The sequence below is a fragment of the Ranitomeya variabilis genome, chromosome 3, assembly GCF_051348905.1.
Source record: "Ranitomeya variabilis isolate aRanVar5 chromosome 3, aRanVar5.hap1, whole genome shotgun sequence".
Taxonomy (NCBI): domain Eukaryota; kingdom Metazoa; phylum Chordata; class Amphibia; order Anura; family Dendrobatidae; genus Ranitomeya; species Ranitomeya variabilis.
The window spans coordinates 518,501,874-518,517,015 of record NC_135234.1 but is presented as its reverse complement, the minus strand read 5'-3'; the positions used below and the strand labels follow the sequence as shown (position 1 = coordinate 518,517,015).

At 40.1% G+C, this 15,142-nt stretch overlaps 1 protein-coding gene across 7 annotated transcripts in view; it reads left to right on the top strand.

Annotated features, from left to right (window-relative positions):
- ATP11A (ATPase phospholipid transporting 11A) overlaps positions 1–15,142 on the top strand; it is a 227,158-nt gene that overhangs the window by 193,440 nt on the left and 18,576 nt on the right. For all 7 annotated transcript variants that reach the window (XM_077296971.1, XM_077296970.1, XM_077296973.1 and 4 more), the window contains 6 exons: positions 987–1,089; positions 1,962–2,107; positions 2,196–2,255; positions 2,366–2,493; positions 3,982–4,117; positions 12,991–13,056. In XM_077296971.1, coding sequence (XP_077153086.1) covers positions 987–1,089; positions 1,962–2,107; positions 2,196–2,255; positions 2,366–2,493; positions 3,982–4,117; positions 12,991–13,056 — 639 coding nt within the window. The remainder of the gene's footprint in view (positions 1–986; positions 1,090–1,961; positions 2,108–2,195; positions 2,256–2,365; positions 2,494–3,981; positions 4,118–12,990; positions 13,057–15,142) is intronic.

The following is a 15,142-nucleotide window of genomic DNA, read 5'->3' as shown; positions in this document are numbered from 1 at the left end:
AACTTGCTGTAATGCCCCCATGTAGACTTCAAGCATGGATAAATCACCAGGCTTGTCAAGAGATAGTGATTAAATGGTTACTCGTATAACTCCTTTCTTTATTCCTCAGTGTAAAATAAAAATGACAGATACCGTACTCACCTCCCGCAGCAGCACTATGCCAGCGATGTTGGAGCCTGGTCTCCTGGTGCTCACATAAGCATTGCAGTCTTTCAGCGGCCAGTAATGGACTGCTTTGCTTACACTTCCTTTGGACTTTCAAGGTTCATCTGTAGGAAATGTGAGCAATGCAACCTATTGGCTATGATTAATTGGCTGTAGTACTCTTGTGGCATAAGTGTCATGCGAGCCCCGGGAGATCTGGATGCAGTCACACCCAGGCCTTAAAGTCTAGGGGGCCAAAATGTGCTCATGGCCTATGTGAGAATATAAATATTATAAAAGACTCGTGAGAGTTGGGGACCTTGTTGCAGATTTCATTGGGGCCCACGAGCTTCATTTCACCCCCCCACCCCGTGTAGCTTATCACTTGGGTATTGTATGATTTTATGCTCAATGAATGTCCGACCTCAGGGACCTCCACTGATCCTTAGGATGAAAGGACTGCAGCCCTGCTTCAGTCCTTTTTGCGGTACAGGGAACTGCAGCCAACCACATTTCAATAAGGCGGCTCTACCGTTACATGCACAGCGGAAGTATGAAGATGACTGTTCTGGAAAAAACTATGTAAGTAAGGTATCGCTGAGGCTCCAGCCTTTTCAGGGTCAGGGGGTGTCATATAATGATGGCATATCCTAGCGATGTAGGATCATCATCTTCAGATACGCAGTGCAGATCATTCTGGTCAATTCTACCAAAGCAAAACATGTATGTAAAAACAAGATGTCTCACTGTAGTCAGATTATTTGTTACCCTTTACCTTATTACTTTTATTAAACATAGTCTAAATCAATCTGTTCTTTATGAGGATGTTTTCTCTGTTACAGATTGTCAAATTAATAAAGGCATCAAGAGAACATCCGATTACTCTTGCAATAGGAGATGGTGCCAATGATGTCAGCATGATCCTCGAAGCACATGTTGGAATTGGTATAGTTATGGCGTTATCTATTGGGTCTATGGCTTCATTGGGTCTTAGGTCTATGGCTTCATTTCTTGACTAGGAGGATATTCATTCTATTCATTGGTTTGTGTTTTCTTCAAGAATTGTGAAAACCTCATGTCAAGCTGTGAGAAATGCACCTAAAAGAAATTGTATTAACTTTTTCTGCCCTTGCATACCAATTATTATTTTTTTTATTAATCTAAAAAGCTATCATGCAAGAGTCAGGTAATCTTCTACACTATTTTGCTCAGTTAGAAAAAAATCTAGAAGGATCTGTAGATCCATTTCAACTCCGCTATTTTCAGTAGGGTCCATTACTTTTGCCCATCATATTGATGTTGTAAAAATTAAATAAAGATTAAACTTTTGGCTAAATCCAGTCTTCCACCATTCCCCAGACAATAATGGCTAGTCTGTAGAAGTGTTTATATCAATTTCATTTTTTGGCCATGCACATTAGATTCATTTTGGCCAAGACTCACAATTTCAGTGGGAACAGCCAACCATCTAATGTGTATGGTGGTGGTCCTACTCTCCTTCAGTGGCATATATAAGGGCAAAAAAAGATCGGGCATTTTAAAATGCCCAATCATTTCTTCTTACAGGAGATAAGCCACTGCCAGAGGCATGTGTCAGTAGCTCATGTTCCTCCTCCCATGAGGAACCAACAGATAAGTTTGTAAATATATAAGGTGTATGGCGACCTTAAAGATTAGTGCCCCGATGTGCATAAGTGGTTTATTTTGATGTGCTCATTACTAAATGAAAAATGTCACTACAAGGATATGGATGAAGATCTAGAAGGAATGATAAAAGAAGGCTTTTGATTTCCTGACTTTACCTTTCTACATTTCAGGTGTCATCGGGAAGGAAGGACGACAGGCCGCAAGAAACAGTGACTATGCAATCCCTAAATTCAAGCATTTAAAAAAGATGCTGCTTGTTCATGGGCATTTTTATTATGTTAGAATAGCTGAGCTTGTCCAATACTTTTTTTATAAGGTGAGGAAAATCCATCGCAGACTGTAAAGTGTGCAGCACAGCTTGGAGCAGGTTCCTCACACCATAACCCTCTGTGCTTGTCTTTCAGAATGTCTGCTTTATTTTCCCTCAGTTTTTATACCAGTTCTTCTGTGGATTTTCACAACAGGTCTGTGATGCAATATGTTATTTCCTGCAGATAGTTTTGTTATTTTACATTATTCTTACCTCTGTGTACAACAAAGTCTTCATAATCCTGCACTTCTTTTTTTCTTACAGCCTTTATATGACACCGCGTATCTGACACTGTACAATATCAGCTTCACTTCACTGCCTATCCTGTTGTATAGTCTAATTGAGCAACATGTTAGTATGGAAATGCTGAAAAGAGACCCAACACTATACAGGTATAGATTTTATCACACCAGTTCAATCTTATAATGGAGAACGCACTCCCCTTCATCAACCAGAATGCCCTGGGCACATTGCCATAAGGGTGAAAAAACTCCTTATAAATAACACAAAAATATGCATAAGACAGCACCACCAAGGTCTGTGATAATGTAAAACCTGTGGATTTTTTACCACCAAATAGTGTGCAATGGTACGCTTAGCAAAGGAGTAAGAAAGGCTCATTCCTGAGCTGTAATGTCCCACACTATGTGGTTTTAATAAATCCACACTTTTCAAGTTTTCAAAAACCTTGGTGCTGTTGATGTCTTCATATTTTTCATGTATTGTTTATAGATATACACTGTAATGTCCATGATTGAATATCATGTTTGGGTAAACGTGCCCCCTCACCATACCTATAAAGATCTCAGCTGCTTTTAGGGGCTGATTAATATCCAGCTTCTGCTATGGCTTAGGGGCTTTTACGATTTGTACAATTCTTACTTGCTAGAAGGGTCCCTTGACAATAAGGAAAGCACAACATGCTCCCATGTTTGGTCCACAGAACACAACTGTAGACTGCAGGAAAACCTGTCAGTAAGTGGTCCGTTTCCGCAGGGGAAACTAAGCATTGCGTTATGTCTGATCACAGTAGTTGATTGGGTGTGAAGTCCAGGCCAGAACAAGTCCTCCAGATCTACTCTCTTTAGCTGCTCTCCAGCTCGGCAAGAGATGGGTATTCGGAAAAGAGAACCTTTTTATTAATGACATTTAAAAACTGGACAACACTTTTAATAAGGACGGGCTTCAGCCTGTAGCTAAGATTTTTATTACAGAAATTGACTGCCACAGCTTTACCAAATTAAGGCAGCTTCCTGTTTTTACAGTTCACTAGTCTCTCATTTTGATTCCATCAATGGTTTTAGTGATACCCTTTGGGGCCTGAGGGTGTCAAAATAACAAAAATATCATATACATGTTTGCCATCTCCATGGTTGCAAAAAAATCTTTTTTAAGGGTGAACAGCATAAAGTAAGTAAATAAAACAATGGGAGAATTGCGTTTTTCATCTTTTCACTGCATAGGTTTATCTAAATTAAAAGGTAATGTACAGTATGTTTTTTTTCAAAATGGCATCTATACAAAACAAAAGTCACAGGAAAATAACTAATATAAAAACCAGATACTACTCTACCAGCGAACAAATAAAAAGGTGACGGCTGCCAGGATGCAGAGTGTCAAAATCGAAAATGAGTTGGGGGTTAAAGGTTTTTTGATACATGTAAGATGCTGCATCAGCGGAATCAGTGGCTTCATATGTCATTATGTCACATTGCCATTCCTGTCTTCACACAGTATATTGTATGTTGGCAGGGTGATTAATTCACAATGAGAAAGTAATTTCCTAATGAAGTCAACAAGATCAGCAAGTGTCTGCGTCAAGCAGAAAAAATGCTTTGGCCAGCGTTTAACAAGCTATTTTTTTTTTCATTCTGAAACAGGGACATTGCAAAGAATGCACTACTGCGTTGGCGTCTGTTTATTTATTGGACCTTCCTGGGATTGTTTGATGCTGTCGTATTTTTCTTTGGGGCGTATTTCTTGTTTGACAATGCCACTGTGACTAGCAATGGACAGGTAAGGCCCACGAAAATCATGGAGGTGAATTCATATTAGGAAAAAAAAAACACAAATTGTCAAACACAGCGAAAAGTCGTGGAACATTTCCTGGCATATTTTATACCATAACGAGTCTTGGGTGTCATGTTTGTGCTACATTTGTGTCTTTAGCAATCATTTTATTTTCTTAATTGGAAATTTTTTTTTTATTATTCTTTAGTACACAATATTATACCTGTTTTAAAGCACTTTATACTAATTAAGAAAATATACAGTACAGACCAAAAGTTTGGACACACCTTCTCATTTAAAGATTTTTCTGTATTTTCATGACTATGAAAATTGTACATTGACACTGAAGGCATCAAAACTATGAATTAACACATGTGGAATTATATACTTAACAAAAAAGTGTGAAACAACTGAAATTATGTCATATATTCTAGGTTCTTCAAAGTAGCCACTGTGATGATAATGTATAATATGATTTTTAGTTTTCCCTGTTAGAACACATACTGTGGGCTCTGACCCCTCCTCTCTGTGTTTCTGCTTGCTAAGATGTGTGTGTGTGGATCCCAAATCCCTCATGGCCCCCACTACAAGAATTTTTATTGGGCCTGTAGCCGCACAAATCTCCCTCCGGTACCAGCTGAAACTAGTCTAGTCTCTCTCAAAAGACATGAGGTTCTTTGTTCTATTATAATAAGATATTGGGCCACCGATTTGGGCTAGAAAAATAAGGAGTATATATTGCTAACTAACATTGATAGATCTGTCAAACACTGTAAGCGCGAACAGCTAAACACAACAAGTACAAAGTGCGGATTCCTCCGGAACCGTGTGGAACAACTAGGACGAATTTGGTATCATTAGAAAACCAATTTTAAAATAAGAGGAATTATGGGTGTGCTGTGATTCTGACATGTTCTCAAGCTAAGATATGAGAATTACAAGTATTGTTGGTACAAACTGTGCATCTGAGGAGAGGGGAGGGCAATGGTAACTCAAACCCCTTTAGTGATGTCACAAGCCTGCAGTTATAAGTTGCTGCACTCGACCCAGCCTTCATTCTTGCCTGGGACTTCAATACAGACAGCCTTCCTGATGCATTGGGACATTTGGGGCTCCGTCTTCCAGCATGATTTGCCTGAAATGATCTAAGCAAATGTGAGTTTATCTTCCTTTAATCCATGTTTATTTTATAATTGCTTTGTACATACTTTGTGTCATATTGTAACATTTTTATATGCTTTTTTATAAACACTGCCTAATCTTTTATGGAGTAAAATATATAAAATACTAGCTTTATTCTCCTGCTCTAAAATGTACCCTAAGTCTTCTGAAGTTAATTACGCTACTAATTTGGGTTGGCTCGAACCCCTCCCTGTGAGAAATGGGAGCTGTTGGCAGCATACTTCTTCTATGCATTTGGGAGTCGTTGTAGCGATAGCGGCATAGATAATTATTGTTCCTGCCTGAGTGGGAGTAGTGATATTGCCCTCGCTGCAGCATGCCCAATAGCCAGTACATAGCAGTCAGCCTTGCTAGTGACTAATTACCCTAGGTGCAGTATCTAGTCTGACCTGAGGGTAAGGGGGCGCCAAAGAGGTGCAAGTTCTAAAGCGGAACTGGAAAGCGGGATATACATAAATCCCTGCAGTTCGTGATATTGTAGCAGCAGTGGGATAACTAAAGTAAGCCCCTGCAGTAAATTGATAGGTCAATAGCCTTTGTGTTTTCATCACATTGTAGCAGTGGAGGGATAACTAAGATAAGCCCCCCTGCACATGTGATAGCCGGGTGCTGGCCAAAGGTCACCCCAATCCATAACATAGTGGTGTCAGCACGGTGTGAATCATGACAGCCACCTTTTGCTTTGACGACTGCTTTGCACACTCTTGGCATTCTCTTGATGAGCTTCAAGAGGTAGTCACCGGGAATAGTTTTCAATTCACAGGTGTGCCCTGTCAGGTTTAATAAGTGGGATTTCTTGCCTAATGGGGGTTGGGACCATCAGTTGTGCTGTGCAGAAGTCTGGTGGATACACAGCTGATAGTCCTACTGAATAGACTGTTAGAACTTGTGTTATGGCAAGAAAAAAGCAGCTAAGTAAAGAAAAATGAGTGGCCATCATTACTTTAAGAAATATAGGTCAGTCAGTCCAAAAAATTAGGAAAACTTTGAAAGTGTCCCCAAGTGCAGTGGCAAACACCATCAAGTGCTACAAAGAAACTGGCTCACATGATTACCACCCCAGGAAAGGAAGACCAAGAGTCACCTCTGCTTCTGAGGATAAGTTTATCCCAGTCACCAGCCTCAGAAATCGCAGGTTAACAGCAGCTCAGATTAGAGACCAGGTCAAAGCCACACAGAGTTCTAGCAGCAGACACATCTCTACAACAACTGTTAAGAGGAGACTTTGTGCAGCAGGCCTTCATGGTAAAATAGGTGCTAGGAAACCACTTCTAAGGACAGGCAACAAGCAGAAGAGACTTGTTCGGCTAAAGAACACAAGGAATGGACTTTAGACCAGTGGAAATCTGTGCTTTGGTCTGATGAGTCCAAATTTGAGATCTTTGGTTCCAACCACTGTGTCTTTGTGCGACGCAGAAAAGGTGAACGGATGGACTCTACATGCCTGGCTCCCACTGTGAATCATGGAGGAAGAGGTGTGATGGTGCTTTGCTGGTGACACTGATTTATTCAAAATTGAAGGCATACTAAACCAGCATGGCTACCACAGCATCTTGCAGTGGCATGCTATTCCATCCGGTTTGCGTTTAGTTGGGCCATCATTTATTTTTCAACAGGACAATGACCCCACACACGCTATTTTGAAGAACCTAGAATATGACATAATTTCAGTTGTTTCACACTTTTTTGTTAAGTATATAATTCCACATGTGTTAATTCATAGTTTTGATGCCTTCATTGTGAATGTACAATTTTCATAGTCATGAAAATACAGAAAAATCTTTAAATGAGAAGGTGTGTCCAAACTTTTCGTCTGTACTGTATGTTACAAGGATTTGTTTTATAGGTTACTCTTTATTATCATATTTGATGATAAAAAGTCATTTCTGACATTACGTGTTTACATCATTTTGTTATTTTCAAACCATTTTCTTTTTGCTGGGTTTATCTGTCAAGGCAAAAAAGGAAGAAATTAAGTCAATAATTTTACTACTAAAATATAGCTAATGTAGGTTAGCAGCTCACCACAAATAAATGGATATGTCCTCCATAATCCTCCATAAGATCCAAAGATAAAGAGAGCGACAGCATCATCCACGGTAGCAAAAAGTATATTCTTCTTTAATATATCACATAACATAGGGGACAGCTGTCTCCCCATATTATGTGATGTATTAATATAGAAGAATATACTCTTTTCTACCTTGGATGCTGTTGTTGCGGTTTTCACCTTTGAATAATTTTACTATTCACGTAGTAGGGATTGGGAATGTTTGCCGTTATGAGCTAGTTTCATATTTATATATACCAGAAGATGTTAAGTAATAATAATTAGTGATGAACGAATGTGCTGGGATAAGGTGTTATCAGAGCATGCTCGAGTGCTAACTGAGTGACTTCGGCACGCTCAAATAATATGTTCCGAGTCCCTGCGGCTGCATGTCTCGTGAATTTAAGGCAATCCCTGCATGTGTTGAGGCTGTCGAACAGCCGCGAGACATGCATCTGGTGGGACTCAAACATATTTTTCGAGCCGCTGAAGACACTCGAATAATACCCAAGCATGCTCAAATAACACCTTATCCGAGCACGTTTGCTCGTCACTAATACTAATACATCTGAAAAGAGAAAAGTTCACCAGTTTATGACCAATGATAAGTCTTTGACCATGTCGTTGGCTGCCAGTGCAATGACTTTCACCCCACTGCTCATGTCCTGTAGCCTTAGGACATACAGCCACGTGTGACTCCCTGGCTACTAATTAGAGGACAATGCTCTAGTATGAAGAGGATAAGAGGTAGAATCTAACGGCATGCAACCAACTCGAAATCCCAACTCCCAAACTCCATTAGGTGAAGGATGATACACTAAGCCAGCAGTCAGTATATGTCACATCTAGTGACAATACCTCTATAGATCAGCTAGAACATAAAGCCGAAGTTAGAAAAATAAGGAGCCCAATAAGGTGCACAATGAGTATTTGGTGAGTTTTTGTTATTGCAGATTTTCTGCAGCTTTTCTGGCCTATTAGCTACATGATGTTGCTTTATTGATACAGTCATGTGCGGGATTACATGCAATTTCATGCATAGTGCATTTCTGCAGCGGAAATGCTTGAAAAACGCGTGTGCTTTCTGCCTATGGACTTTATGCATCTAATGCAATTCTATGGGAAAATCTGCAAATAAAACTCAGCGTACCTGCAAGAGAAATTGACGTTTTGTGGATTTCAAAAACGTACCGCAGGTAAATTTATGCTTTTAAAGTAAAAGCACAGTGGACCTGAAATTTGTATAAATTCATGAACTGGAACTGCAAAATGCTGCATTTTGTGCACAGTTAAGATATGCGGCATCTAAAACTTAACTAAAACTCATTGTGGGAACTTAAACTAAAAGTTTGATTTCAATCAGACCATAAAGGGACATTGCTTCAAAGTTGAAATACCCTACAAACTGGCAGAGCTCTGTCGTAGACATTATACCACCAATAAATAAAGGACCGATGTGGTCATCACGGATGAAACAATAAGGGAAAGGATCCCAGGATGACTTACTAATAGGCTGACTATGTGGTGCATGATGCCTTACTCACAGACCACGAGTCATTGATCCTATTTTGCATTGATATGTAGACTTCATGTTTTTACATGTTCTGGTTTATTTCCTTGTTTCTGTTGTGCTGTGCATTTTTATGTTTCTGTTTCTTTTGCTTTTGCCACTGTTGCTTTCATCAGATCTTGACAACCAACACGTACTTGGTAAGAACCTGCCATTTTGATGTGCTGTGCCTTTCTTCGATTATTTTATTTGGTGCTTGTAGCTGTGTACATGTTACTAGGAATGTAGTGCTACATGTGTATGTATGTGTGTATGTGTATGCCGTGTTTGAAGAGTATAAGGCACTGTATGTCACATCAGAACAGTCTTAGGGAATTTCTATGCTAAATTCCTAGACCGTATATTTGGATCATGAGCATTGACTCTCTAGCTTTCACATTACGTTTAGTACATGCTTGGTGGCCCCATCAAGGTTTACGTCTGTGTACCCCCCACAAAATGGGATGATGGGGCTATAGATTATAATGGTGCATCATTTTCGAGCATCTACGGCTATGGGAGGAGGACACCCAGACGTAGTAGACTGCACTCTGCCGGTACAATTACAATCTATTGCCCCATTGGCGCATACGTCCGAATCCTGTTTTGCAGGGGCGGGTGTTAGAATGTATGCCTCGACAGAGCCACCGAGTGTGTACTAAACGCAATGTGAAAGCACCTTTAGTCCTCAATATCCATTGTGCCAAGTGTAAAACGGAAACACTACGTACATTCTTAATAGTCCGACTACATTATATTTGTAGTAAATGATGGAATGTCTCTTCCTGGAATGTTGATCTGGTTAATGTTCCTGTTTTTTAATGCCTATATCCTGTATGGTGCTGCAGTGAAGGTATTGATGTACTGTAATGCCTTAGTCAGAGAACTATTGACTTGGTTTGCTGTGTGTTATGATTATGTGTAGTGATGATATCACGTGGGTGATACTTTATGTTGTGTATATTGTTTTCTTACACTTGCTAAGTAGTAATTTGGCTGGATGTGAGAACTAGTGTTAGCTGTTGGCACCTACACTGTATGTGCATCCAGACAGTAATTGGATCTCCTATAGACATAAATGATGCACTAGAACATCAAGGAAATAAAGTATATTATATTTGAAGACAAATACAAAATCTTAATTTTCTGGCTTTCCTGTGCATGAACCATTGTTGGACTTCGGTACTTGAACCATGCTCTCATTTTGCAGTATAATATAATAGCATATTTGTCCTATGAAATGTGCTTTAATTTAAATAAAATTTTAAAGAGATTAGTTAGAAAAACTGTTTGAGAATGCAGCTGCTCTTTCCACCCCTAAAAATCAGCAAAATCTATGGACAGATTTTGTTAGTGGAAGCTATGAACAGCCAAGCAGATTCTCATGAGTGTACTAGGATAGGACGGTCAGTAGGTCTCTATTCTAGCTCCTAGAGAGAGGTCGTGAGCAGAGGACAATGATGTCCATATGCTCTCATTGACGAAAAAACACCTTTTACAGTGGAAATTTTCTTGAACATTTCATTTTGTCACATAGTAGTACATTGTGCTGAAGATCCGAGATCCATTTCTTGCCAGAATTCACGTGCCCACACATTCATCTTCTACTAGTGACTGATATCTGTGATTACCTTAAATAAATAAGCAATTAATAAAAAAAAACATTCCCTTACATGAATGAATGCACGTGACTTGCAAATTATTATTTATCCCTATGAGCCATCTCAGTCTTACAACAGACTGATCATCATTGCAGTTCTTTGATAGTGAGTCAGGTATGTGTGAGGTGGTAGTCTATGTAACCAAAGTACGTGATATTTAAAGAACTCATCCAGGTATGATTGTTGGGCAGCAGATTAGGTACCCTACTATCTACTTTACCAGCCCTCACATTTTAAGTTAAGACTCACTTAAACAAGCTGAGGTTTGGGTTCTTTACAACACTAGTTTGCTGATTATTGGCGTGTATAGATATGCTGGCAATGGCCCGACAAAAGGGCAAAACGATTGTTGGATCTTCATGCCAGCAAAAAAATCATTGTTATCAGCAATGTAAGAACTTGCAAGCAGTAGATGTCTGCCAATAACGATGGTCTTCCAGACGCACACGATTGTGTTAACGATTATACTGTGCACATAGAAATCGTTTTGGCTAAACTGCGATGAGGATGGAGATTTATATAGCCAATGGATTTTTTAACGGCTTTCCTAAATGGCCCTTAGAGATTTTCGTAGTACGGGCTGGCTTTGTGTTGGCTTTCCAATGGGATTGAGACAAGATATTTAGGGATATCATCTATACTCTTCTACAAATAAAATGGCAGACTGTTCCTCAAAAAACTCACTAGAAAGTTATTTTTAATTTATATATAATATTATATTTTGTAGCATTAACATTTCCTATACTGAACCTTAAGAGCTTAGCATAAGTCCTGACGACCAAACTGAAAAAATGGGCGGAAGCCTCCTGCAAATTTTCTATTTCTATTTTTTGTAATCAGTTTTACTCACTTATATAGCGTCATTAATTACACAGCGCCTTACAGACATTATCGGGAACTGTCACTATTGGGGCTTACAATCTAGGTCCCCTAGCAATATGTCTTTAAAGAGAACCTGTCAGCAGTTCTGGCTGATATAAGATATGGCCACTGCCCTTCGGGGGTTATCTACAGCATTCTATAATGCTGTAGATAAGCCCCTGGTCCGACCTGAAAAATAAGAAAAATAAGTTTTATTATACTCACCCGGGGGCGGGGAAAAGGGCAGTCCGGTGTGATCCCGGCTGGTGGGTGTCACAGATCCATTGCTCCCCGGCATCGCGCACCTGTGCAGGCGTACTTCATTGCGCAGGCGCCGGGAAAGGTCAGAGAAGCCCAGCGCCTGCGCACTGCAGTACTTTGCTCTGCCCCCACGAGGGCAGATAAGTACACCTGCGCAGAACTGCGATGCTGGGGAGCAATGAAGCAACAGGAGGGCGACATCGCAAAAAGATGGGAGGCGCCAGACCCGGACCTGCAACACCCATCGGACTGGACTCCCCGGGTGAGTATAATAAAACTTATTTTTCTTATCTTTCAGGTCAGACAGGGGGCTTATCTACAGCATTACAGAATGCTGTAGGTAAGCCCTGAAAGGCAGTGGCCGTATCTTATATTGGCCAAAACTGCTGACAGGTTCGCTTTAAGTGTGGGGGAAAACCAGAGTACGCAGAGGAAACCCAAGCAAACATGGGGAGAACAAAATCCTTGCAGATCTTGTCCTTGGTGGGATTTGACCTCAGCAACCCACGACTGTAAAGAGATAGTTCTAACCACTGAGCCATGTCCAATACTTTTAGTCTGCTAAGAAAATCCATATGTGCTTGAAGGACTGACCGTAGAGCAGTATGTATTAATTGATTTATATGTTCTTTCAGTTTCTCCTATGTTTCACGCAAGTATCCTGTCATTCTGCACAGTTGGCTAAGGCTTGTCTGCTGCCGCTGAGACATGGAAACCCAATCCATGAAACACCCCATGAACATTTCTTGTGCTATCATTGCTTCCATAGGCAGTTAGGAACCCAGCGGCCAACAGTTTCCTTGCGCCATGTTTTTTCTATGGCTGTGGTGCAGTTAGATCTTTTCACTTTATAATTCTCTCGTGTTTTATGTTTAATGCTCCTCTATTACAAACATCTGATATCCTGATATAAATTGTCATCTTTTGTTTAATCGGTATAATTGGTGCTGTTATCAGCAAAAGTCATAAGGACATATTTATAAAGCTACATTTTGTCACTCTTAATAATAATAATAATGTTATTTCTATAGAGCAAACATATTCTGCAGCGCTTTACAATTTAGAGGGGACTTATACAGACAATAAAAGACATTAGAGAATAATAATAATCACATAAATCAACAGATCAACAAGAGGAGTGAGGGCACTGCTCGCAAGCTTACAATCTGACTTTACTCAATAAACTGTTACTAATGACTTCCAACATATTTTTGATATCTTCTAGATACTTTTTATGACTTGTCTGAATAGGGGTCATGGTCTTCTTGGAAGAGAGTGACATTTAGTAACATTTCTTTTGGGTTTCATTAACTAGATGCTGGGAAACTGGACCTTTGGAACACTGGTCTTTACTGTCTTGGTATTTACAGTAACACTTAAGGTAATATACCACATTGGTTATTTTACTGAATACCAGTCAAATGTAATATAAAACAATTATTGAGGCTTATTTTGCATTAACTCTAGTTCACATTTTGGTGTCTTGATTATGGGTGGACATTGTTATTTTTCATTTTGATTTGACATGATTTTGTTGCGTTTACTAATATATTTATTACAGGTTCTCCTCTTGCACTTATTAGTGCAGCCTTCCTCACAAACTGTGGCTCACAGAAAACATGATTATGCAATAAAAAATGAGGGTTAAATACTTAAAAGGGTTATCCAGGATTTTTCATATTTTTTCTTATGGGGCTAAGAATGTCCCAGCAGGTAGTTGTTAGCTAACTGCCTGTTCTGGCCGGCGGCGGCTTAGAATGGTCACGGCTTCTGCCGGTGATTCTGCTGCTTCATTTGACCTCACGTCAACAGGTCAGCTCTTCTTCTTCCAGTCTACTTTGCTGACAGGGCATCACTACAGACGTCATGCTGTTAGGCATTGGGGAGCCGGCTGTCAATCAGCATGACTTTGGCAGAGACACTCCATCAACGGAAAAGGAGAAGCTGCTCTGTCAACATCAACCTAAGCCACAGAACACGGCACTGAGCAGAACAGGCAGGTACTTAACTACCTGCCCGTAAACTCTTAACCCCGTAAGAAAGATACAAAAGTCACGGATAACCCCTTTAAGGATTTACAATGCATGATTGTGCAAGCACAAGGCAAAAAATACCCTCTTAGCAGGGGAGAGTATTTTTGTCCTTGTGTTTTAACCGCAGTGCATTATCAGGCTACGTTCCCGATATGAGTTTTGGTGAGTTTTTCACGCTGCATATTTTAAAAAAATGCAAGTAACCTATTTTACTTAATGGGTGCAAAAAATCTGCAACATCAAAAACTCACCAAAAGCTCATCATGGGAATTTAGCCTAAATCTTCCACACAGACTAACAGATCTCCCATTCTCAAAATGGCTGGTGGCCACGGGACATGCGACCTGACTTATCTATCAGCACCCTCCAATTGAAAAAGCAGCTTCCCATTGTGGAGTGTTTTTCAGTAGGAACAAGCTGATGGACAGTCTGGTCACATTCCAGTCTAGACATCGATGGCTCTAATTGCAGGTCATCTTAAATTAAAGGGTTGTTCACCCTATTTTTATATTACAAAGGGCTTGACTGTTCTTTAAAGGGAATCCATCACCAAGAAATTGCCACCTAATATGAGGGCAGCATAATGTAGAGACAGAGACTCTGAGATTACCACTAGAGGACTATTAAACTTGCTGCCAGGTAATCCCACCACTGACTGGAAGCATTCTGCCCATACACAGGGTGCACAGAAAGATGCCAGCTCTCAGCAATCCGAGAACTGCTAGATCTTCAGCAGTTACAACAGTGATTTTATCATAACTGCAGCAAGCAGAACAATAACTGATTCTGTACATTGCTAAAATCAGGATCTCTGTCCCTACATCATGCAGCTCTCAGATGGGGGTAGCAAAAACCTGGTGACAGATTCCCTTTAACAATAATAAAAAGCACATACTCGTGTAGCGAGTCCCACTCCAGTCGTTTCTTCTTCCTTTCCAGCGTGGTTGGCACATGACAACCTCAGCCACTCAGTCACTCCTACAGCCACTTAATTGCCACGGCTGAGAATAAATAGTCACTGCTGCTGGCTATCAGTGGCTACAGTGATAAGTAACATGTCACCATCATGGCCGCTCATTAAGTGCAGCAATGATGGATACACTGTCCACATTTGAAAAGATGACGTGACTGGCGGGTATTTTGCACCAGTACCAAGGAGCGTTGGGGAATTAGGTAGCCATGAGCTTTTTATTATTTTACAGCACACTAGCCATTTTTAAAAGAAAAGAAATCAGATAGACAACTCGTCCAACATTGGTCCTCCCCAGCACCATGACCATCTCTTAGTCCTGGTTTCCTACATGGCACACGGTACCTGATTTATCTGTGTGTGCCACCACGTGTGTTTGTTATTTTGTCTGGGAAAGGGTCTATGATAGTTTCTTTTTTAATGGTATTAATAAAGGTTACCGTAATTTTTATGGGGTGAGGAAT